The sequence below is a fragment of the Euprymna scolopes genome, chromosome 4, assembly GCF_053919585.1.
Source record: "Euprymna scolopes isolate OS-2025 chromosome 4, ASM5391958v1, whole genome shotgun sequence".
Lineage (NCBI taxonomy): Eukaryota > Metazoa > Mollusca > Cephalopoda > Sepiida > Sepiolidae > Euprymna > Euprymna scolopes.
Genome location: NC_136485.1, coordinates 62,646,481 through 62,670,641, shown reverse-complemented (window position 1 = coordinate 62,670,641; position 24,161 = coordinate 62,646,481). Strand labels below are relative to the sequence as shown.

The 24,161-nt window shown below is 30.7% G+C and overlaps 1 protein-coding gene across 7 annotated transcripts in view; it reads left to right on the top strand.

Moving 5' to 3' along the window:
- LOC145267882 (sorting nexin-2-like) overlaps positions 1–23,959 on the top strand; it is a 148,916-nt gene extending 124,957 nt beyond the window's left edge. For all 7 annotated transcript variants that reach the window (XM_080123339.1, XM_080123337.1, XM_080123338.1 and 4 more), the window contains 5 exons: positions 8,445–8,538; positions 10,553–10,758; positions 12,325–12,468; positions 16,107–16,259; positions 23,548–23,959. In XM_080123339.1, coding sequence (XP_079979465.1) covers positions 8,445–8,538; positions 10,553–10,758; positions 12,325–12,468; positions 16,107–16,259; positions 23,548–23,598 — 648 coding nt within the window. In that variant the 3' untranslated portion in view covers positions 23,599–23,959. The remainder of the gene's footprint in view (positions 1–8,444; positions 8,539–10,552; positions 10,759–12,324; positions 12,469–16,106; positions 16,260–23,547) is intronic.
- Positions 23,960–24,161: the final 202 nt, after the last annotated feature.

Sequence of the window (24,161 nt, the reverse complement as noted above, 5' to 3'; positions counted from 1 at the left end):
TAATTCTGAAACCATAAAAAAATTTATTCAATCAGGGTGTGTTTGTGTATATACAACCTTAAATAAGTTATTTAAATCAATCTGAAAAGTACATGTGAATAGTGAATAAAATATAGCCATTGTGGGGAAAAATATATGACCAGTGATAAGTATGTGACAATATACCAAGGGAGATAACTCTAAATTTACAATATGACAAAATGGAGTCCTCCCCCTCTTCCTTTTTTTATAGGTGGTTGGAGTGGTGGAGTTAGCATCTTTGGTCATATATATTGTGAATTTACTTTTCTTTGTGTCTTGTTGACTATACATAGCTTTTGTTTTTTTGTTTTTTCCATAATGGCTACATTTTAGTTACCAATTCACATGTATGATTCAACTCGTTATTACTTAGTGTTTTTAATTATTTTTCTTTACATGATTTTAAGTAAAAAAAAAAAAAAAAAAAAGTTGCCGTAATCAATGTTTTTTGGGGGGGGGTTGCCTTTTAAAATACATTCTGCTGTATTCTTCCAAATAAAATCGATATTACTACAAAGATTATTAATTTTTGTCTTTAATCGACTCTTAATTTTTTTTTTCTTTCTTTCTAAATTGGGTTTGTCAGCATTATTCACAACTTGAGTTTTTTAGGAATTTTTTTTTGTTTTTGTTTTTTAGTGGTGGTCTTGTTATAGGAAAAAAAATAGCCCATGAAAAAAAAAAAAAAATGAAACTAATTTTATATGAAAATGAAATTTCATTTTATAAAATTGTATTCAGAAAAAAAAAGAAAAAAAAAGATGAGCACAGACAGAAAACACCATAAACTAGCAAAAAATAAAACAAGAACTTTACATTTTTTATTTAAAAAAAAAAAAAAAAAAAAAAAAAAATCTATTTTTCAGAATTTCTCTTTTTATTACTCAATTCAAAAGGAACTTATTTCCTTGGGTTTTTGTTTTAATAATATCCCAACTCTTACTCTTCTGTGGAGTTTTGTTTCCATTCATCATCTTCTAAAAATGATTTCTTATTTTGGTAGACTGTTTTTAATCATACCAAGGCAAATAAATATTTCATAAGTCTAATGACATCTCAACAAAAAAATTTTAAATATTAAAAATAATTTTAAAAGTTCATACTAATTTTCCAAATCACTAAATTTTACTTTTTTATCCAAGTTCTTCATCTGTACTTAATTTTTCTTTCTTTCCTAAAATTGTGAATCCGTAAAACAAAAAAAGTTATTTGGATTTTATTCTTTGTTGTCTTAACTGTTCTTCCCTGCATGTTAGCCAGTTTGCCACCAATTCCATCGTTGTCTCAGTTTAGTTATTTATCCTGTGAAAAATTTTGTTGTTTAATAAATTGTCTTCTATTTCTATGTATTGGTTTTGAGAAGTCTATTTTATTCCATTTATTTATTTATTGTTTAATATATACTTCCAGTAAATTCCTTACAAGTCCAAAGCATATTTATTTCAAAATGACAAAAGAAAATATCCCCCCCCTTTTTTTTTTTTTTTTTTTTACTTAAAGTTTTTGGCCCTTTATATTCTAATTTTGTTCATTCCAAATTTTGACTTGACGATATTTTCAAGATCATTTGTTATTTAGATGGTCTGCACCGGTTTCCCTTTTTTTTTTCTTTTTTTTTCTTTTTTTTTTTCCTGCTTGTCGCCATTTTCACATTTCAACTGTCATACACTCCAGCCTTCTTCAGAATGAGAGCAATTAGCCAAAGTGGATTAAAAGGTTCATTTAAAAATTTCAAAGTAGTTACTAATCAAACCTGATGAAAAACAAACCTGAAGACTGGAAAGTACAACCAAAATGGTGTGAAAATAATTGTCGCATTAATAAGAGAAAGGTCCGAAACATGCTAATGAAGTAAATTTTTTAAATTTGTTAATTTCAATGACAAATGACGATCAAACATACTTATTCTTAATCAATCTTCTAAAATAACAAATTATTTGCTAATTCAAATATAATAAAAATGACCCCCCCCCTTCTTTAAAAAAAAATAAATAAAAAATAAATAAAATGTCACATATGCAATCATTAATAAAATTCAATATCCTTTTTACAATTCAATCATATTTGGTACAAATGAGCTTCAGTCTATATCTGACTTGTTCACCAAATTTCCGTTTTCTGCTCACCGGACCTTGACCCACCCTCACCTCCCAATTTTTATCATTAAGATCATCTGAAAGATTGTCTATCAAAACCATCGCAGACTATTCCAGAGGGTCATTGCAGTCAAATGCAGTTGTTGATAATTTGACATGGCATACAGGTGTACTTGTAATTGAATCGTAGTAAAACAAAGGCTGTGGAACATTCATCACTGAGACTTGGTGAACAAGTCAGGCATAGACTAAAGTTTATTTGGACCAAATATGACTGAATTGTTACTTTTATTAATGATTTTATGAGTAGCATTTGGGAGGGGGTGCGTCACTCAATTCTAGTAATGAAACTTGTTAAATTTCTTAGTTTTTGATTTCCTCACTTCCAGAACAAAAACATAAAATTTAAGGAATTCTTAAATTTGAGAATTTGAGCTGCGGTTGATGTAACTCTGGTGGCCTATGAATTGGTAACATAGAAATAGTTTTACTCCTTTATTTTAGTACATCTTCCTGATTTTTAGTTTTCTGTTATACCTGTAAATTTATTAGAAATCTCAATTGGTCATTTTTAATTATTCTCTGCCTCTCTCTCTCTCTCTCTCTCTCTCTCTCTCTCTCTCTCTCTCTCTCTCTCTCTCTCTCTTGAACACCAGCATTGTTATTTGACTCCTAACTCCTCTTCATTCATTGGATCTTAAGTGTTTCCATTGTCATCTCACGCAACACAACATTGTCTCTTAATTGATTTTTCAGTTCGTTGACCAAATCGATTTTATTTTCATTTTAAATCGGATGTTGGTGGTGGGGACAAAAGGCAAAATGTGTATTAAGTTGAAAAAGTGCCAATTAGAAATTTATTAATCTCATAGTATATTCCAAGGATGGAGTAATGCTGCCACATCTGGGCAGGAGCTGCTAAAAACAGCCTATCCTGCCTTGACAGAGTACAAAATAAACTTCGTAGCTTAGTGGTGGATGCCCTTTTCTCTTCCCTGCATCCTCTCTCCCACAGAAGAGACGTTGCGAGCCTGTCTTTGTTTTATCGTTATTTCCATGGCAAGTGCTCGTCTGAGCTCCAATCTCTCGTCTCCCCTCGCCAATCTTTCACGAGAAACACCCGTCTGGCTGAAACTACTGTCAATAATTTTCCCCACTCTTTATCTGTGCCTAAATCCAAACGTAGATTCCATGAGCAGAGCTTCTTTCTCAGAAGTGCACGACTGTGGAACTCTCTTCCATTTGCCTGTTTCCTATCTGACTACAACTTGGATGTGTTCAAGTCCAACATAAACAAATTCCTAACAAACCACCCTCTTAAGTAAGGCACTCTGTCAAATCTCTAATACTAATTATTACTACAATACTATCTCATCGATTACTGTACACGCAATAATAACCCTTATCCCTGAGTGGCCTCCGGGCCTTGATAAGCGGTGACCTCCATGTAAAAAACAAAAAAAAAAATATTTTATTAAATATGAGTGGCAGGAGAACAACTTTGACAGTGGAAGGGTTAGTTTCTCCTATCTTCTAAAATATTACTGATAAAAAGGAAAATGTTGACAAGATTAAATAATAAAATTGTGATTACAAATATAATTTCTTGTAAGAACATTAACCAATATTTGCCATAAATAACTGGCAAAGCAGAATTATGTACCTTCTTTTAAAATATCTCTGAATCACAAGAGAGAAAAAATGAGAAATAAATTTTATATATATATATATATATATATATATATATATATATATAACCCTCTTTTTCTCATCCAACCAGCTTTTTCCTATCTAACTGGACACACACACACACCTCCTTTATATAATAGATTCATTATGGAATGAGTCGACATTTTCTTTGCAGATTAGTAACACTGAAAAATTGCCCCTCCCAACAAAACCCGGTCCAGTTGACCTTCATAATAAATTTTTTTTTCTAAATTTCAGATATTTATCTGGAGTAATAGTAGATTATATACCAACTTTGTGGATCTTTTTATAGTTTTTGGTCTTTAACTGAACATTCAAATATACAGGCAACTGCTTTTTATATAATAGCAGATCATAGATAAAATCCATCTGTTATATAGAGCAAAGTCATGTTTTTTTCTGTGTGTCCAGCTAAAACTCTTAAACTACACAAAACTTACATGTTTCAATTCAGCATTACCCTAAGTTGCTTCTGGTAATTAAAAAAAAAATAGTTATATTTGTTCACATGGAGTCACCAAATATTAAATTGGTGCAGTTAACGTCAGAACACAAAAATCACTCACTTTCAGTTTTTCTGGTAAGATAATCGAAACTAGGTCAAACAGTCAGTCAGCTTGTGATGATTTTTTTTTCTTTCTTGATACCGAAAAAAATAAAATAATACCCACTTCTGGAATCATTAATAAGTCACAATCTTTTCTGCAATCCAATCAGTTTATGTCTGACTTGTCTACTAAATTTCACGCATTAATGTTCAACATTCCTTGTCTCATTGCCATTCAATAATGTACTCCAACTCTATGAGGTTAGGATTTGGTGAGTGTGAAGCCCATTAAATATTACACCACCTACTGATAAAACAATTATCAAGTATCATTGTATAGTAAATGTCAAGACAAAAACTGTTGGATATTCATGATTGAAATTTGGTGGACAAGTTGGGCATTAAGTTCATTTGTACCAAATGTATTATTGCATTGCAGAAAGAATTGTTTTTTATAACAATTCCAGGGGGGGGGAGATCCCTCTACAATTGGCATATTAATAAGAAAGAGGGGTGGATGGTCAAAGAAGGTTTTATTCAAGAAGTGATGCAACTGAGGATATGAAAAAGTAGCTAACTTTGCTATTACACATCAAAAACATTTCAGTTTATTATAAACGTTTACTTAAAATGTGAATTTCCAATTTGTGAAAAGTATAAAATGAAATGATTTTCTCTCTCTCTCATATTAATATAAACAAAGTTACATGGTCTCGACACTGGATATGCTAATGTTTCAGACAAATAGTCAGTTAAAACCAGAAATCCTCATTAGGTGACTTAATAAATGGTTGCTTTCTACAGAAGAAACCTATCCTCAACCCTCAAATGCTTTGAGAACTGGTTTCTTCTGTGGGAAGTAACCTGATAAGGACTTCTGGTTTTGACTATTTGTCCAAAACATTAGCATGTTCAGTGTCACGACCATGTAAATTTGTTTATATTAACAAAAATATATCTTGCTCTTTTATTGAGCACTCTTAATAACCTCATTAAATTCATTAGTTATCATTCTTGAATTACTTTAACGTGGTGTGTGTGTGTGTATGTATGTATGTATGTATGTATATATATATATATATATATATATATATATCTCCAGGGAATAAGTTCTAAATACACTTAAACTTTTTTACTAATTAAAAATGTCAGTAATATTATTAATTATTTCTAAACAACACCTAATCTGTTTATGCATTTTTGAAAACATTTTTTAAAAATGTTAAAACTGTTTTATTTTAACTACTGTCAAAGATGGAGATGCTAACAGGATGTCTGAAACAATGCTGAATTCTTATGTAGGAGTTGTGTATTAAAAAAAAAAAAAAGAGAGAGAACTGATATTTTGTAATTTAAGTATTAAAATATATTTAATTAAAATATTTTATTAAGTAAAAAGTAACATTTTGTACTTTTTTCTAATTTTGTTTTTAAGGATAGACAATCATTATTATTGTTGTAGTATGCAAAGGCTGAGATGATGAACCCCAACACACAGCTGCTTTGTGCTTTTCATTGTGTTATATTTTAATGTGCTTTTTTTTATATATTTATAAATCCATTGAAATAGTGTAGTTAATGTACTTATCCAGGGTTTGAGGCTAACCTTTTTCTATTTTATCACAATCCAGAAAAAAGTTTTAATTATCCTGAAAAAAAAGTGGTAAAAGTACAGAATAGTTAACACTTGATAACTCGGACATTATTAGAATGAAATTCTTTACCTAATCAGCCAGATTTTAACACTATTTCACACTTTTTCATCATTAAGTTTGCCTTTTTAACAACCCATTTTCAACAGTAATCACAATGTCTACATTTGTTAGCAGCCGTTGAGGTTAATTTTTGGATGAAATTTGCTTCTTTTTTTTCTTTAAAAAAAAAAAAAAATGATTTCTGTCAAATCGTTAGTTACATCATTTTTACGTTTACTATTTAGCAGGATTTTTATTTTCTCTCCATCTTGTCCTGCCTTCCTTTTCTCTCTAATGACGGTTTTCTATGAAAACTAATATTAATTTTACTATAAATGCTACAGCTACAAGCAATTCAGGATGGCGGTGGTGAGGAGTGTGTGTGATAGTGGTGAGGGGGTGTAGATGACTTTTGTTTCATCAAGTAATGATTTGTCCTCTCATCTCCTCTGCCATATAAACAGTGTTTTAGTTGAAACTGATTGTTGATTAGGAAAAAAGTTGATTTTATTGTGCTGCCCTCTCGTCAAACACACACACACATGGGGAAGGGGCATTATATTTGGTGAATTAAACTCTTTAACTAAAACAATAAATGTTCATTTAAAAAAAAATTGTTTTGCTTGATTTTAGCGTTTATCAAAGCATTAATGTTTAAAATAAAAACACGCTATTATTAATCATTAATACTAGAAAATTATTAATCTATATAATAAATTTTAAATCAAGAATGAGTGACGTTGAGCTTGGTCAGTTTTGGATGGATGACCATTGGAGAATAACATGCACTGAATGTGGGAGAAAGGCACCCCCCCCTCCTCCCTTCAAAAAAAAAAAAAATCAAAAATTAAATTGTGGTTAACAACTGTGAGTATAGGCTATCTTTTATATAATGTTTATTATTTTCAATATTTCAAAAGTGTAGCGTCTGTTTTGTCCTTGGTCTGTGAAAGAGAAATTCGTCAAGACTGCAGCAACTTTAATTTTTGTCCCAGTTCAGACTGCTCCGTTGGGTGTTGGATTTTGTCACATTAAAACCAACCTTGTGTTTAACTATGCTCTTGTGGGGAGTTAAGTAAATAGGTAGTGTAAATGTATAGAAAACGGACAAAATGGAATGAGGAAAACACTTGAAATTTAGTATTAAAGATTATATATGAAACCTTCATTTTAGATTTTATTAGTTTTCAAAACTTTTAATCCTTTTTTTTTTTTTTTTACTCATTGGCTATGTTTGATAAATTACATTTTTGAATTTTTTTTTTAGATAATTGATAATTTGTATTTTGATTATTCGGACTACTGTTCTCATCTTAGGGTTTATTCTCACGTTATCAGCTGATGTATCTTGTCAAACTTGTGAATCTGCATATGATTTCAACCGAAACTGTTTATTTAACTTGCATGCTCTGGTTTTATCAACCATGAATAGAAGTCTCAAGTAATTCACAATTGTATTTTTAGTATCGCACGCATTGAGGATGACTTGGAACTGAATTTTACCTTGTAGTTTATCAATTATGCCATGGGTCCTTGCAGACAGTTGTAGTATGAATTTTGGGAGCCTTAAACCTATTCTTGTTTTTAGATGTATAATCTTACTACTTATATATATCTCAAGATTTATGTATTTAAATTTTATGATTTGAAAAAGTTAATCTTCAAATACAGAATTTTTTATTGTTCGAAAACAAAGAATACGATTGAATAAATCTATTTCATTAACCCATGAGTTTTCGATGCTTATTCATCTCATCAGAGGAAAAATATTAGCAAATGTTTTATTAGTTTGCACCTTATATATACACACACACACACACACACACACACACAAATGATAAATTATAGAAGTAATTTCCATATTCTATTCTCTCCCATAAGGCATTCTCTGGATGTTAATCTTGAGCCCTGGCTAGTCATTTTTAACCTTTTAATGATGATAGTAATGTGTTTTTTTTTTTTAAATTTATTTTTCATTTATTAGATGAAAATAGTTGGCATGTTCATTAAATATTTTCATTGCTTACTCCATCTTTAAATTATGCTGACACTATGATTTAAACAAATTAAACTGTTCACAAATCTATTTTATAAGATGAAAAAAATTAATAAAAATGACTGAATCGTCTTAGTTCATTGACTTTTAATGTTTTGTAGTTTACAATTAAACCTTTTGTGATTTCTTTGGTGTACATAATTGATTCAACTAATTATTTTAGAGAAACATTTGTACTTTAGTTATGAGAAAAATTCAACCTACTTGGAAACCTTTTTGTTTTATTTTTCTTTTAATGAATATTTTGTCAGTAAAGTAAAAAAAGAAAAATGGTTAAGTATTAATTTTAAATATTATGTTTTGATTTATTTCACTTGTAGTGGTTTGAAGACAAGCAACAACAAATTGAGTCTCTCGATACCCAACTTCAAAAACTACACAGAAGTGTTGAAGCTCTTGTACAACACAGACGAGGTGAATATTTTTATCAATTTCTTTGATTTTCTATTTCATTGAAAGACTTGATCATGTTTTTCAAAGCCAAAAACAGTTCTCTACAAAACAACCAAACCAAACACCATGAATAAATATTTAAAGATATCAAGAACTTGAAGCATAAAGACTTTACCAAAATAACCAGTTTCAATATTAAAGAACCTCAAAAGGGTTGATATGCCATAAAAGCAAACAATATATTACACAACTAGAAAGTATATTTTTATTTTTTAAAAGATAGATTACATTGCGATTTGATTAAAATTTATTTGAGATTGTTTCTTAGGTTAGAATACCTTATTTTAATTCAATTTCTATATTTAATAAAATTGTATGAGCAATTCTCGTGTGTCTTAGTGTCTTGATTTTTCGCATTGACATAGCTTTGATAATTTCACATGGGTTTATTTTTCTTTACTATTAATCATTTATTGCAATAGCATGAAATAAAATGAAAATTTCAATGCTCTAGTTAAAAAAAATAATTACAAAATACAATCAAGTAGAATGCATTTTGATATCTTTGTAAACCAAGCTAGCTTTTTAATGGACAAAAAAAATATTACATTGTCACTCTTTGAAATTTGAAAGCATTTAAACTGTCAAATAGAAAATTATTAAAACTGGCTTTAAAAGTCATAGCAAATCTTCATGTAATAAGTTTTAGCTGTTTGCATCTAACGATTTTATAAAAAAGAAATTAAAATTATACCTTAATAAAATTTATAGTTTTATAACAATTTGATTCTATTAAAAATTTAATGAAAATGATACTGTATTAAATTTAACTTTCAAAATCCTATTTAAAATGTGATAAATTGGTTAAAAAATGGGGAAAAAAACAAATGGTATAGTTAAAGCAAATTAAATTAAAAAGCAAAATGAAAGTTTAAAAAATACACAATCCCAAGAAATGTATGTATTTAGTAATTATGTGAATTGATTTTTAAATGTAAATATTTTAAAATTGTTTTCAATTCATAATTTTAAAATAACCTCTTAGAAAAATATTTCCTGTTTGATTAAATTGAAAAATAATCCAAACTCTGAAAACTTACTCAATTGGATTAGAATTAATGTTTTCTTTTAAGTTGGTCATATTTATTTATTTTATTTTTATTTTATTTTATTTATTTATTTTTTTTTTTTTTAGTGTGTCCAGTTTTCCTCCATGAAAAAACAAAAATTGAAAAAAAATCTGTGCTTGTGATAAAGAAAATATTGTTTTAAAAAAATCACAAAAATTGATCAAGTAGTTTTATTTTTATAAAGAAAACCATTTTTAAATGAATTTGAGTTTTTCTAATGCATCCTCCTCCCTGTATTAAGAATGGTTTTCTAAAGTCTTAATTTAGTTATCTCCCTTGTTCCTTCAGAATGTTTTCAAGATGTGTTAAGATTGTTGCTTGTAGTTTAGTCATGAAATTTGAATTTCTTAAAAATAAAAGCTTGATCAATTTATGATTTTTGGTGTACGATAATTTTTTTTATCGCAGGTATGTACATGGTGCAAACTTTTATTTTTGTTTTTTTTTTACATGGGAAGAATTTTGAATAAGCACCATTTTTTTTTTTTTTTTTTTTTTTTTTTTTTTTTTTTTTTTCAATAAGCTAACTTCAGACACTATTTTGTATTTATCAAAATTGTTGATTTTAGTCAAGAGACTTTAAAATTACCCTCTTCTGTTTAAATTATTCGGGCTACTATTCTCATCTTGGTAATTATATTCACACCTTGGCGAATGTAACATCTCACTTTCTGGTGCATCTTTCCAAACTTGGGAACCTTATAGTTGATCTTCGCAACATCACATAAGGATTCTCATGTTAAAAAAAAATGCATCTGAAGGTCAGAGGTTATATTGGTTGAAACATTGAATATAAACAACCAAGATGAGAGAATTGTAGATAAAATAATTCAAATTATCTTTTCTCCTTTTTAAAATTCCAAAATATATTAAATTTAAATTTTTTTTTAATTTTTTCTTCCCAGAGTTAAGTCTAACCACAGGTCAATTTGCTAAAAGTGCTGCCATGTTAGGCAATGCCGAGGAGCACACAGCTCTGTCACGAGCTTTGTCGCAACTGGCTGAAACCGAAGAGAAGGTTGAATTGTTGCACAAGGATCAGGCCGACCAAGATTATTACGTCATTTCGGAGCTGCTGAAGGATTACATTAACATGATACAATCAGTAAAGGTCAGGGAAATAACTTTCTTTTTTTTTTTTTTTTTTTAATGTGATTTCCAGGTGTTTTTTTTTTGGGGGGGGGGTCGTCATAAAAAGAAAGTTTTCAATATTTGATCATGCAAATATTTACTCATTTTAGCAAGATTTAACATCTTCAAGTGAATGATATAAAAATAAAGATTCAGTGCAAACTATATACTGAAAAATCATGTCATTTTTCAGTGAATGATGTTTCAATTATATAATTGGAAATTTTAGTTAAATGATGAAATTACAATATCTTTTTATGAGGGCCAACAATATACTTGTAAAGGGCCACATGCAGTACATAAACAGTTGAATGAATGAATGGTTTTGAGCAACCAATCAAAATGTAAAAACAAGTAAAATCAAAATGGAAGGGTTATTATATACACGGAGATGGTATTTATGTTGATTACATGACAATTAAATATTGACTATCTAATATATCTACTACTCAAAGTATTAAAATGGTTGATCATCGTTTCTTGGAAGTGACTACGATGAATTATTTATCCTGGTCAACGCTTGAAGCGTGAAAATACATAATATTGACTGTAAAATATACTCCTACCTCCTGTAAGTATGATTTGTTTGGGAGAGTCATTGTGCGGGGAAATAATGTAGAAATGTATAAATTTAAATGAAACTGACTGATAATTTTCAGAAACATCAATTAGGTAGTGGCAGGTACATATTGCCTCTATTCAATCTCAAAAGACAATGGATACTCCCTGTAAGGGTAGATGCGCATGTAATTTTGAGGCAATATTAAGATAAGCAGAGAGCAAATGTAGTTGCAAGTAGCATGAGCATATAGGAATTGTGTGTGACACCTGTACTTATATTACTACTAGTGTGGGGTACCCGACATTACCCAGGTGTGGAGAGTTTTTATTGTAAGGGTATTGAGCAACCCAGTCCTTAAAAAAATGTTTTAATCAAAATACCCGTTAAATCGTTAAAAAAAAAACAACAAAATTAACCACTCCTTTAAAAAAAATGAAACTAACAGTAAAAACCTGTGCAAGCACAAAAAAAAAAAAAAAAATAGCCGTAGTAGCCAGGCTCGAACCTGTAACACTAAGAAGAAAAAGAAGTGAAAAATATGCCAATGGTTTAGCTGTCATGCGCATGGCAACTTACAACATCGCGGGGTATTCAAAATAAGTTTAGTCATTGCAAGGTGTATGATAACTTTTCAAAAACTGACACAGTTGACCAGCACAGAATTTTTGGATATTTGCCTTCCAAAGATACCGATTTTTGTCAGTGTTCATTGTGTGTGTTGAAAGTTTTTGGCAAACACACACACACACACACTTTACCTTTTATATATATAGATGTCTTTTTGGAGAGAGGAAAAAGCAAGTTTATTTTATTAATATAAAGATAAAAATGTCTGTTTTGTAGTTTTATAAGAAACTTAAAGCATTATAAAACAAATTTAACCTTTCACTTTAAAACTTGTTTCTTGTTTTTCTACTGTTATATTTTCACATCGATATTCATAATGTAACTTCATTTTGTCCTGTCGTTTTTTTTGTTGAACAGGAAGTATTTCATGAAAGAGTTAAGTGTTACAGAAATTGGAAAGATGCTGAAGTGATGCTGGCAAGGAAACGAGAAAACAAAGCTCGTTTAGAGGTGGCTCACAAGACAGACAAAGTACCCCAAGCACAACAAGAAATTACAGAGGTTTGCTGTTCTTTTTATTTCACCCGTCTTTCTTGCCATCCCGTCTTTCTCGCCATCCCGTCTTTCTCGCCATCCCGTCTTTCTCGCCATCCCGTCTTTCTCGCCATCCCGTCTTTCTCGCCATCCCGTCTTTCTCGCTATCCCATCTTTTACTGCATAGACTGAAAATTTGTTGCACTTGTAAATAATGTGTAAGTTTTTGTAAGATTTTATTCTGAAATAGAATAAGCTAAAAAAGTAAAGAATTGACTTTGTAGTCAAAACAAATCTGTTTTGTTTTGAAAATGGTGAACAACAAAGGAATGTTTGCAAATGAGGTAGAAATAAAAGATCTGAAATTAATGTATCAAGAGAGGATAACAACAATGGAAGAATTATCCCTGGTTTTGTGTGATGGATTTAGAAGAAAACAGCACCTCTGTCTCCACTAGAACATAAATTAAATCTCATAGAATCAAAACTTAATTTTTTAGTTATCTCACTTTAACATGTGATTAAAAAGAAAAAGACTACAAATTTTTTTACACATCTACAACCTATGAAATTTTTTTTTTAGTCCCCCCCCCCACTTGTTATTAGTGTACTGGAAAACACCGGAAAGTATTAAAATGGTTGATTATTATGATGAAATTATAATAGTTGATTATTATGATGGGTAAAAGTATATTGTAATTGTTAGAAAAATATTATCAATGTGAAAAGTTATGTTAAGTTGAAATATTTACATTTAATAGTTCTCAGGAATGTTAATTTGATAGATGGAATTTAAGTTAACCATAATATAAGTAAAGATACATGACAAAAACCCAGCAAGGATCTTCACGTTACGTGTAGTTATGCCGTCATGAAAAATATAGATTTTGAGATGTAGAGTTTTAGTTATGAGATAGGAGTTTGAGTTTAGGGTTTTTGGGCAGGATGCCCATGAATATCAGAAGGAGGCGACTTAGAAAGATTTTATTTTATACAAAGCGTGTCAACTCTAAAAAAGAACTCAGCAAGGAATAAATGATTATATCAAAATAGAATTCCTGTCAGTGTTTTCACCACTTTTAATTTCAGGGTGCATGGAAAGAAGATTTGAGCTATGTTTTTTCTGGTATTCCAACGGACAACAATGTCTATAAACTGTCAATATGTATATACACATCAACACCCAATAGAGAATACACTAGACGAATCACATATCAGAACGTTAACACTCATAAGTTAAGACATGTTATAGGAACATGTATGTTAAATAGATACTAATGTGTGTATGTATGTATGTATGTATGTATATATATATATATATATATATATATATATATATACACACACACACAAGGCAAACATATATATAATATATATATATATATATATATGTTCGTTATACAGTTACGCTGCTTATATATATACCCCCAGCATACAACACCCTGAAATGGTACAAGAATGATTTTGGTATAAATTAAAATGGTACAACTCGCAAATTTAATTTGTACGTTGACTGCATGAATAATAATTTTCAATTGAAATGAATGTAAATCCAATAACTATGTTCTTCTGCTCCACAATTTCTGTACATCTGAGATTTTTGCTTCATTAACTTGGTCACTTCATTATCTCATCTTTGTTCCTTAAGATCATACAGATTTTACTATATTGTACTGGTGAGATCAGTAACATGAACACTATTCTCATGTTAATCAGCATAATAGTGCCTTCGTTCACTTGTGACAACCTTGTAATTCTTGCTTCTCTTATTTGGTTTTTTAGTCCTTACATTCTACGAGCCATGTTTCTAACAAAAGGGGAAGACTTGCTGTTTTTTAAGGTTGGATCTATCCATCTAGCACTTATCCCGTTGGCTAGTTTTTGACCTTGAAGTAGTATTTATTTGTTTACATAAAGTGACTTCATACCTTGTCTGGAGCAATTTCCATACGTAAAAAAAAAAAATATTCTGAACACTGCAAGAGTATTCAGATGATTTGCATACAGTGAATGTTATTGTATGCAGATTTGAATACAATTGATGCTTTGTGAAATAACATGGTGCGAGTTTGTGTCTGTACATGTGTTGCCTCTTCTTTCAATGCGTCTTTGTCTTTTATATCAGCAAGTACTTTCGTCAGTCTGAGATGTCAACAACTCAAGAAATAAAGATCAACTTATTTACTTCTAGTAAGGATAAATCTTTTGTGAATCGTGGCACCAGATTGCTATTAATATATACCCAACCGTCTCTCTACTACAATAGATGTTTGCGCATTACAAACACTTGAGCTGATACCTCTGCCTCAAGACATAAGAAGACCGCATGTTGCTCCTGCTGCTTCTAAAATACCAGTTTCTGGTAAGTCACTTAACCAGTTTAGGAAGACTTGTTTTTGTCAGCCCTTCTTTATCTATAGGAGAGTAGCAAATAGACTTGGGTTTATTTTTGGCAGCCTCATAACTCTTGCTTCCCTTATTTTGCCCTTGAGTCCTCACATTCCATGAGTAATGCTTTTAACAAAGTAGTTTCATGTCTTGTCTGGAGTGATTTCCATTAAAAAAACAAAATATGCTCTTCAAGGGCTTACTTTTTCGATAGCCTATTTGAAGTTCAGGGAATTGAGTTAATGGTGGGATTTCTTTCAGGATTGGTTTGTCTTGAAGTGATTCTACCTTCTCCCTTTTATCATTAGTTCCTTACATCAAGTGGCCATGTGCCTGGAGTGACTTCCATTAAAAAAAAAATTAGTAGAGAAAAGATTGGTTGAGCTGGTACTTTTCAGTTGTGACATCACAGCCTTACTCTCCATCTTTGTTCTTGCAACATGCACCACAAAACCCATAAGTCTGTGTTTGTGTATCAATATATTGTCCAATATGAAATTTGTTTGCAAAATATCTTCCTATGCCAGTTTGTTCATCGTTTGAGTTGACATGTCCTAATATGGAATGCTTTTGTCTTGTCTTAGTTGTCGCATTGCTTGAAGTACTCATTCTTGCCTTATCAAAATCAACTTCTTGTGGAGTATGTTCTCTTCTGCGATATTCTTAGTCCTTATTTGCATGGAAGGTGCAATTTTCAATTGAGTGAGCTTCAATCTTAGGTTCCTCCTTGTAAGGCATTCACAGAAAGAACTCATTTTTCTACTATCACTGTAAAAAAGTTTCCTTCCTCTATGTACTTAACATTGAATGGAATTTCCATGAATAGAGTTTCTTTAGTAGAAATTGCCATCAAATACATTCAAATGAAGCTGCTTTGATGTGGACTATAATATTCAAATCCAATGACAACAAATACTTGTCATAAATGGTTCTCATAATTTTTGTTCATTTCATTTCATTCATCAGCCTTTTATTATATTATTCATCATTTAGCTCACAATCCATTCATCTCATTTACTCTTATCCTCAAGTGGTCTTTGTCCTTGATAAGTGATGACTAGTTTGTAAAAAAAATAGAGTTCCACTGGTTTTAAATCTTGAATTAAAACCAAAAAGAATTAATATTGAAAAGATGAGATTTTTTTGTCCAACAAGGAAAAGTTTTTTGGTCCAGTTTTCAAAATTGAAATCAATTATTTTTTTGTTTCTATTAATTGATCAAATAATCTGATTTCTTTGCCTGAAATTTCTTCTTTCTCTTTTTTTTTCCCCCCCAGTGGGAACAGAAAATGGAAAAAGGCCAAGAAGATTTTGAGAAAATATCCGACATGATTCGTAAAGAAGTGAAACGTTTTGAAAAGTGTCGAGTGACTGACTTTAAAACTGTTGTCATCTCTTATTTGGAACATCTTATGGAAACTCAGCAAAAGGTAAGCCGCACGATTGGAAACTCCCTCCATTGTCTACTCCTGTTTTTTGGTGAGGCCTCATTAGGAGACTGGAGTTGCCCCTTTGGTTACCATTGCTCCCAGCTCAACTTTGGCTCGGAGTGGTAATACCTTTTTAGGACATCTGGTGCTACCAGATCAGGCTGTTTAAAGATACAGATTGGCCTTCGAACCGAAAATACATATAACATTGATGTTATTGGGGTTTTTTTTCTCCTTTGCAAAACATAATCATGTTCTGCAAAGTCAAAAGCAAAAACATTTTTCTTCTACAAAACAATCAAACCAAACACCAAAGATAAATGTTTCAAGACATAAAGAACTTTAAGCATAAAAATGTTTAACAAAATTACTAGTTTCTGCATTAAATAATCCAGAAATGATTGATATGCCATTAAAGAAAATATCTCTTATTCATACTTCAAATGATCTACAATAGAGATGGGGAGGGGGGTTTGTTTCATGAAAGAATGACTTCCTGTCTCTTTCCTTTCTTCTACATATGCACTTGGTCTTTTGCTAACAGTCATGTATTCTTTATTTTTAATATTTTAAATATATAAAGCACAAAAAAAGAAAGATGGTGGGGGGGGTATCTCAGTTTCAAATTTTTTGTTATTGGACACTAACGTTCCTGAAAAATTTAATACCAAATTTATTTTGATCATTAGTTTGATTTTTATCGAATTTGTTCTTTGATAAAATCTTTGAAATGTGTTCAACTACAAGGGAAAATAGATTGAAAGAAATGTGAAATTATTTTTCACATTTCTTTCATCTAATCATCAGATGCAACTTTTCTGTTCAAATTGATAAAAAGTTTGAGACTTCACTAAAAATAGGGACAGATTTTGATTGACACCAAACCTTCACCGTGGCACGTTCAGACAGATTTTTGCAACCAAAAGTGCAATTTTTATATATTTACACAACTTTAATTAATCTTTGGATTCATATTTTTATTAAAAAAATAAATTTGGCACTCGTAAAGTTTAATCAAGACATTAAAAAAATGAAAATATCGGAAAAAAAAGGTTATATTGTTGTTATATCCTTACTTTAAATAAGAATACAGTAAGAAACACGGGATTATGTGTGAAAGGAGTTACAAGGGAATATACATGACATAAGAGTTACTCAATATCTTTTCTTGTTCTCTTCCTGTCTTTTTTTCCTTCTCTGTCAGTCATGTGAGAGGGTCAGTATATCTATAGTTCATTTCATCCATGTTAGGTTATTCCATTACATCACCTTCCTCCCAAGCTAAATTCTTCCATAGAATTTTGCTTCTACCATTTTTACCTTTTTAGACTTTGTCCAAAAAATTTGGTTCTTTTCCTTTTCGTTTCACTTCTCCTCACCATTTGTGTTTGCCGATTTTTTAATTTAGAGTGACTGGATTTCTGAGTTACTGGTACTTCCTTGTTTGGAGGTTGTATATGGAAAGTGTCATATAGCACTTCCATTGGTAACTCTTGGTTTCTGACTGTTTCTATGTATCGGGGTCTCAGTTGGTTAATGTTTTTTGTGGAAAAAAAGTCTGTCCTTTTATAATGTAAATCATTCTCCCAATTCTCCGTGAAATTATGCCTTCTTCCCAAAAACTCTTCCCTGCCCGATAATTTTTGAAGAAAACTTTATCCCCGTCATTGTAAGTCTTGTACCTTACATTATCCTTGATACTTTTTTTTTTTTTTTTACTTTTTCTCTTGGGGTTAATCGGTCGAACACTGAACGTACCTTCCTGGCAAACATAATTTCAGCTGGGGATAATTTAGCATTTGGATTTGGTATTATCCTATATATTGCTAAGAATTTTTGAATGCTTTTTTTCTTCCGTGTCGATGTTGTTGTTGTTTTTTTTTTTTTTTTTTTTTTTTTTTTTTTTTTTAAGCTCGTTTAAAAGTATCAACAAATCTTTTTGCTTGTCCATTTGATCAAGGGTTAAAAGTTGGTAATGTGTTCAATGGCCAGTGCCTCACAGTAGTGCTTGAATTCTTGACCAGTGAACATAGTGCCATTATCACTAACAATTGTTTTCGGAACTCCAAATCAACTAAATACCTCGTCCAGCGCTTTTATTGTGTTTGCCGCTGTAGGGTGTTTGTATTTAAAAATTTCTGGCCATTTTGACATACTGTTTACGATTACTAGGTAATAATATCCCTTCAGAGGTCCTGCGTAATCGATATGGATGCATGTCCAGGGTACATCTGTTTTAGGCCAAGGTTGCGTCCGTATGGGGGGAGATCTTGCGGCTAGTTGGCAACCGTTACATACTTTCATCATTTTTTCAATGTCCTGATCCATTCCAGGCCAGTATGTGAATCCTCTCATTAGGGCCTTAATTCTGGAGATTCGAGGATGTCCCAAGTGGAATTCCTTTAGGATTTTCTTTTGTAATACTTGCGGTATTACCACTCTGTCTGCATACATCAGAGTTTCATCACACATAGAAAATGGAAACACTTTTAATCCTTTTCTATTCTTTTCATCTTGTCCCACTTGTTTTTTTATCTTAATATATTTATCTGTTTTCGCTGCTTTCTTTATTTCCTCAAGTGTAACAGGAAGTTCCGTAACAGTATTTATTAATATATCTGTTAGTTCATTTTCTTCTTTTTAGTGCTGCTATAACAGGTTCTTCAAATTCAGTTTTACTGGGGATCAATCTCGACAAACCATCTGCATGTGCAATTTTACTAGATGCTAGGTGTTTCATTTTGAAATCGTAATTGAGCAAAATAATACTCCATCTCTGTAATCTATTTGCTGTATGAGTAGGAATCCCTTTTTTCGAACCAAAAATCAATAGTAATGGTTTATGGTCCGTTTCCAAGAGGAAAGATCTTTCATGAATGAATCTATGAAACTTTCTTACAGCATACACAATCGCCAAACCCTCTTTTTCGATCTGACTGTACTTTCTTTCAGCGGGTAATAAAACCCTCGAGGCGTAAGAAATTGGTTTAGTAGATCCATCTTCCATTCTGTGTAGAAGCACAGCTCCTATTCACTTGCATCTGCCGATACAATTAAATCCTTTTTCGGATCGTAGTGTGCTAACGTTAGATCCGATAACAAACATCTTTTAATTTCTTTTGTCCAGAGCTATTTTTTATTCTTCAATATTTAATTTAATGGTGCTCTTAGTTCGTGCATATTTGGGATATAAGAATTATAGTAGTTTGTTAGACCCAAGAATGACTAACTTCACTACATTGTCTGGTCTAGGCATGTCTCTAATTGCTTCTGTCCTATTTGGGGTTAGGTCTTCTACCTTTCCAATCAATTATTTTTCCCAAATATTCAATCTTGTTCATACCAAAATTACATTTTTTGAGAGCGACTTTAAATCCATAGTCTTCTATTTTCTTGAATACCTTACGAATATGGTTTTTTTATTCACATTTTTTTTTGCTTAACAAAATGTCTAAATAAGGCATTGCAAAATCTAAGCATGCTAGCATGGCATCCATAATTTGTTGGAATAAATTTGGTGCTACTTTTAACCTAAACAGCAATCGTTTTAGGAAAAATAATCCTTTATGAGTATTCATTGTCAGGTATTTAGAACAATCTTCGTGGACTTTGACCTGCAAATATGCTTCTGATAAGTCAATTTTTGTGAAAATTTTTCTTCCATTTAACTTAGAAAATATTTCTTCAGGGGTAGGGAGTGGATAGTTATGATCCTTTAAGGAATCATTCAGTCCCATCGAAAAATCTCCACATACCCTGTTTTTTTAATTTTTCTTTTTCACATAAACTGTGGGTGATGCCCATTTAGATAGTCCACTTTTTTTATTACTCCAATTTCTTTGAGTCTTTTTTAATTCTTTCTCGCTTGTTTCTAATGCTGAATACAGAACCTTCCTTTTGGGTTTAAACACCAGTTTTGCTTCATCTTTCAGTTCAAATTTCACTTCCGTTTTAGTGCAACAACCCAGACCTTCAGAAAATACATTTTTAAAATCCTTCTTCAAATCCCCAACAAATCTTCCTGGCATTTTGGGACTTTCAGATCCTGTAACATTTACTCTTTTGCAAAATGAGTTTATTGGTTTCTCCTGTAAATTGAGAACCGACAATCCTTTTTTTCTTCTTGTTTTGTTAATATTGTTTTTACTACTTCATTTTGTTTTAACTGTTTTTGTAAAAATTCCATCTGGCTTTGTTGAGCTGCTAGTGCTAATTGTATCGTAAACTTGGCTAATTGTTCCAATGTTGAAGATTTTTTTTTTTTTTTTTTTTTAAACACAGTAATAAAAAAAGGTTAATAGTACCGGCACAAAGCATTAAATAAATTCACTGAATAGTTTTGTTTGTTTTTTGTTTTTATTAAACCACAAAAAAAAAAAACATTCTTTTGTAGACAAGGTTTTTGGAGGGGGTTACACACACGAAATTGACACCGAACCAACAGCATACAGCGTTCCTTTCTGGCATTTTTTGTTCTTCTTATGAAACAAAAGAAATTTGAAATGAACAACTTTCAAAAATTATTTTCAATGCTTCGTGAAATGTCAATTTCTCTTCTTTTTTTTTTCCAGTAAGACCGTAACAGACTTAATAAAAAAAAAAAGTTTTTGTGTGTCTTAGCTTTTTTTCAGTAGTTGAATTTTTCCGTGCAGTATTTTTTCTTTGTTTTCCAATATGTTTTTGGCTTAAAGTTTCCTTTTTGTGAATTCGAATCCTGTCGCCATTTGTTATATCCTTACTTTAAATAAGAATACAGCAAGAAACACGGGATTATGGGTGAAAGACAAAGGGGTTTATTTACAAGGGAATATATGTAACATAAGAATTACTCGATATCTTTTCTTGTTCTCTTCCTGTCTTTTTTCCTTTTCTGTCAGTCATGTGAGAGGGTCAATATATCTATAGTTCATTTCATCTATGAAGGGATGTTAGGTTATTCCATTACATCAATTGTACGTATCCGTTTTGAACTGAAGATCTCTGAAAAAAATTTCAAGTAGTTTTTTTGCACAGCTGAAAAACACATTTTTATGACAGCGCATTGAAAGTAGACATCTTCGACTTTTTTGAACACGCCACAGGGAGATAACTCAATTTAAAGTGCCAACACTCCCTCCCCATCTTAATTCTAGCTTTTCTTCCTAAAAATCGAACCTTTTGCTCGGTATCATAACAAATTGTTTTTTCGCTGTAAAAAAAAAAACTACTTGATGAAATTAAGTGAAATTTTTTTTTCGGAGAACTTCATTCCATAATGGATACATCCGATTTAACCTTTTTTTTTTTTTTTTTTTTTTGATATTTTCATTTTTTAATGTCTTGATTAAACTGTACAAATATCATAAATTAAAAAATAACAGGTTATATTATTTATTCACAACGAAGATGGATTTTTTTTTATGGAGAGTGCATTTATTTACAAAATTTTATAAAACTATTTAAACCAAAATTTGGATCAATGTTTATAAAAAACAAATAATAGGTATTTGTGGCCTGGTAGACCAAATGAAGACCTAGAATTATTAAAAAGTTGTTTTTTATGTGTATTTGGGTCTGTTTTGAATGAATATCTTATTTAAAATTGTCACCGGAAAGTCATTGTTTACAAGTAAAAAAACAAATCAACCCGGTTTCATTTTTGATTTTCAATTTGGGAGGTGGTGTCGTTAGAGAGAGAGTGAATGCAAGGAAAGTTTTTATTTCTTTTTAGATGGGAATGGGGTCAAATCTGCCTTTTTGCTCTCATTTATAATTTGGGGGGGGGGGCAATTTTTTCTCTCCAAACAAACCTAAGTACTCTTAAAAATTTTAGTTTAAGTAGTTTTATTAAAAAACTTTGTAAATATTCTCCATAAATAAAATCCATCTTGGTTGCAAAAAAAATAATATAACTAATTTTTTTTATTTATTTTCATTTTTTTTATAAACATATCAATCGAAAGATTAATTAATGATGTGTAAATATATATAAAAAAAAACAAAAAAAAAACGTCCACTTGGTCACAAAAATCTGCTCAAACATGCAAAAGTGAAAGTTAAAATGGTGTTGACCGAAATCTGTCCACTGGGGTCCTTATTCTATACTTCATCCAAAGTTTGATTTTTTTTTTTTTATTCATTTGGATAAAATTAAATGGAACGTGTATGAAAAAAAAAATGTAAATATTTTTTAATACCGAAACTTAGTCACATCTTTGAAAACATTGTCTTGTAAATTTAATTTGAAAAGTTAGAAAACTGAATAATGTTAAATAATTTTCTTTATTAAAAGATTTTTTCTTTTCTGAAACTTTCATTGTTAAAACAATTTATAGAAGACTTTATGGTTTTTTCCCCCTTTTCATTTTATTGATGGTATTTAATTGAGGGGTTGAGACAAAAAATAAATATAGAAATATTTTTGTTTTAATTTGTAACTTTTGAAATTCTATAAAATGTTTTATATTTTAATGTTATTACTACAAAATTTTTAATGTGAAAGGCCCCCCCCCTTTTTTTTTTTTTAATCCCCAATTGACTGACCTGGCTTCTGCTGAATGTATCTTATATATATATGAATGCTTATGCTGAATTATATCTTGTGTCAATGTAGCTTATAGTTTTTTTAGATTACTCTGGACACATAAAATCCAACTTTGCTTTATATATTAGAATAAGAATACGCGTCCTAGGACAAGTAAAATTTATTCCTCAAACAGCAGTGCTGCACCACTTTTTATCCCATAACAAAGATATAATGCTGATGACGCTTATGTTTAAAGTCCTTATTCCAATTTTAAGCAAAATCCATTACATGATTTTGATTCTGGAAAGTTTCTAAAATTTAAAGCTTAAAGATTTTCATAAGAAATTGAAATTCAGAGAATCTTGTTTAATTGGTGTCTATTGACTACGGATAAGAGTTAATGTAAATCTGAAATATTTGAATTCTTAAATAGGTTGTGCTCATATTATGTCCCCTAAAAACCCTTTAAAATACCCTTAAGAAACTTTAATTTAGAGTATATTAATGTCTAATATCTATTAAGATTTAACAAAAATCGCTTTCTCTTTGTCTCCCTCAAACTAAATATAACTCACATTACAACTTAGGCTAAGCAGTTGTGTTCTAATATTCATAATTACTGGTTAATAAATTTAGGAGTTAATCCTATCCATAGAAATATATAAACACGAGCTTCAGTTGATATAAGAAGAAATGGTAGATTCTTATAGTCTCAAATATGCAAAAGTTAGAAACCAAAAATATTGTATACATGTTTATAATAAACAACATTTCTGTTTCTAGCTGATCAAACACTGGGAAGCCTTTCTTCCGGAAGCCAAAGCAATTGTGTGATAGCAGCAACCTTTCCCTCTCGTCTCTCTCCAGCATTGTACAGGGTAATGTTGCAAGCCACCCCCAGGTGTAGCTCACCATCGGACCAATGACAATACCACAAAAAAGACATGCATGCATGCACATACATACAACCCATACAGACACAGCTGGCCGGAGCAGACACTGTAATTTTTTTACCCTGGAGGCTCGCGGTCATTTTGTACTCTTTGTATAAATGAATCCTGGCTCCCCCCCAAATCCGCTTTCGTACAGACTCTCTATTTTCTTCTGTTATTGTCAATTGCTTCATGACAAATTCTTCAGATTTTTTTTTTCTTGTGTTAAAAACAATGAATGAATAAAGTTTGATTTAATCTTTGCTCGTCGTCTATTTTCATTTTATACACATCGAATCCTAATTTTGGTTTTTATTCATTTTGACTAGCAGGCTGCTAGTTTTATAGTTTTTTTTTTGTTTGTTTTTTTTGTTTTTTTTTTGTTTGTTTTTTTTTGTTTTTTTTTAAGAGGTGGGATGGTCATAATGTCACAAGCTAAGTGTTAATGAAAGAATCCATCAAGAA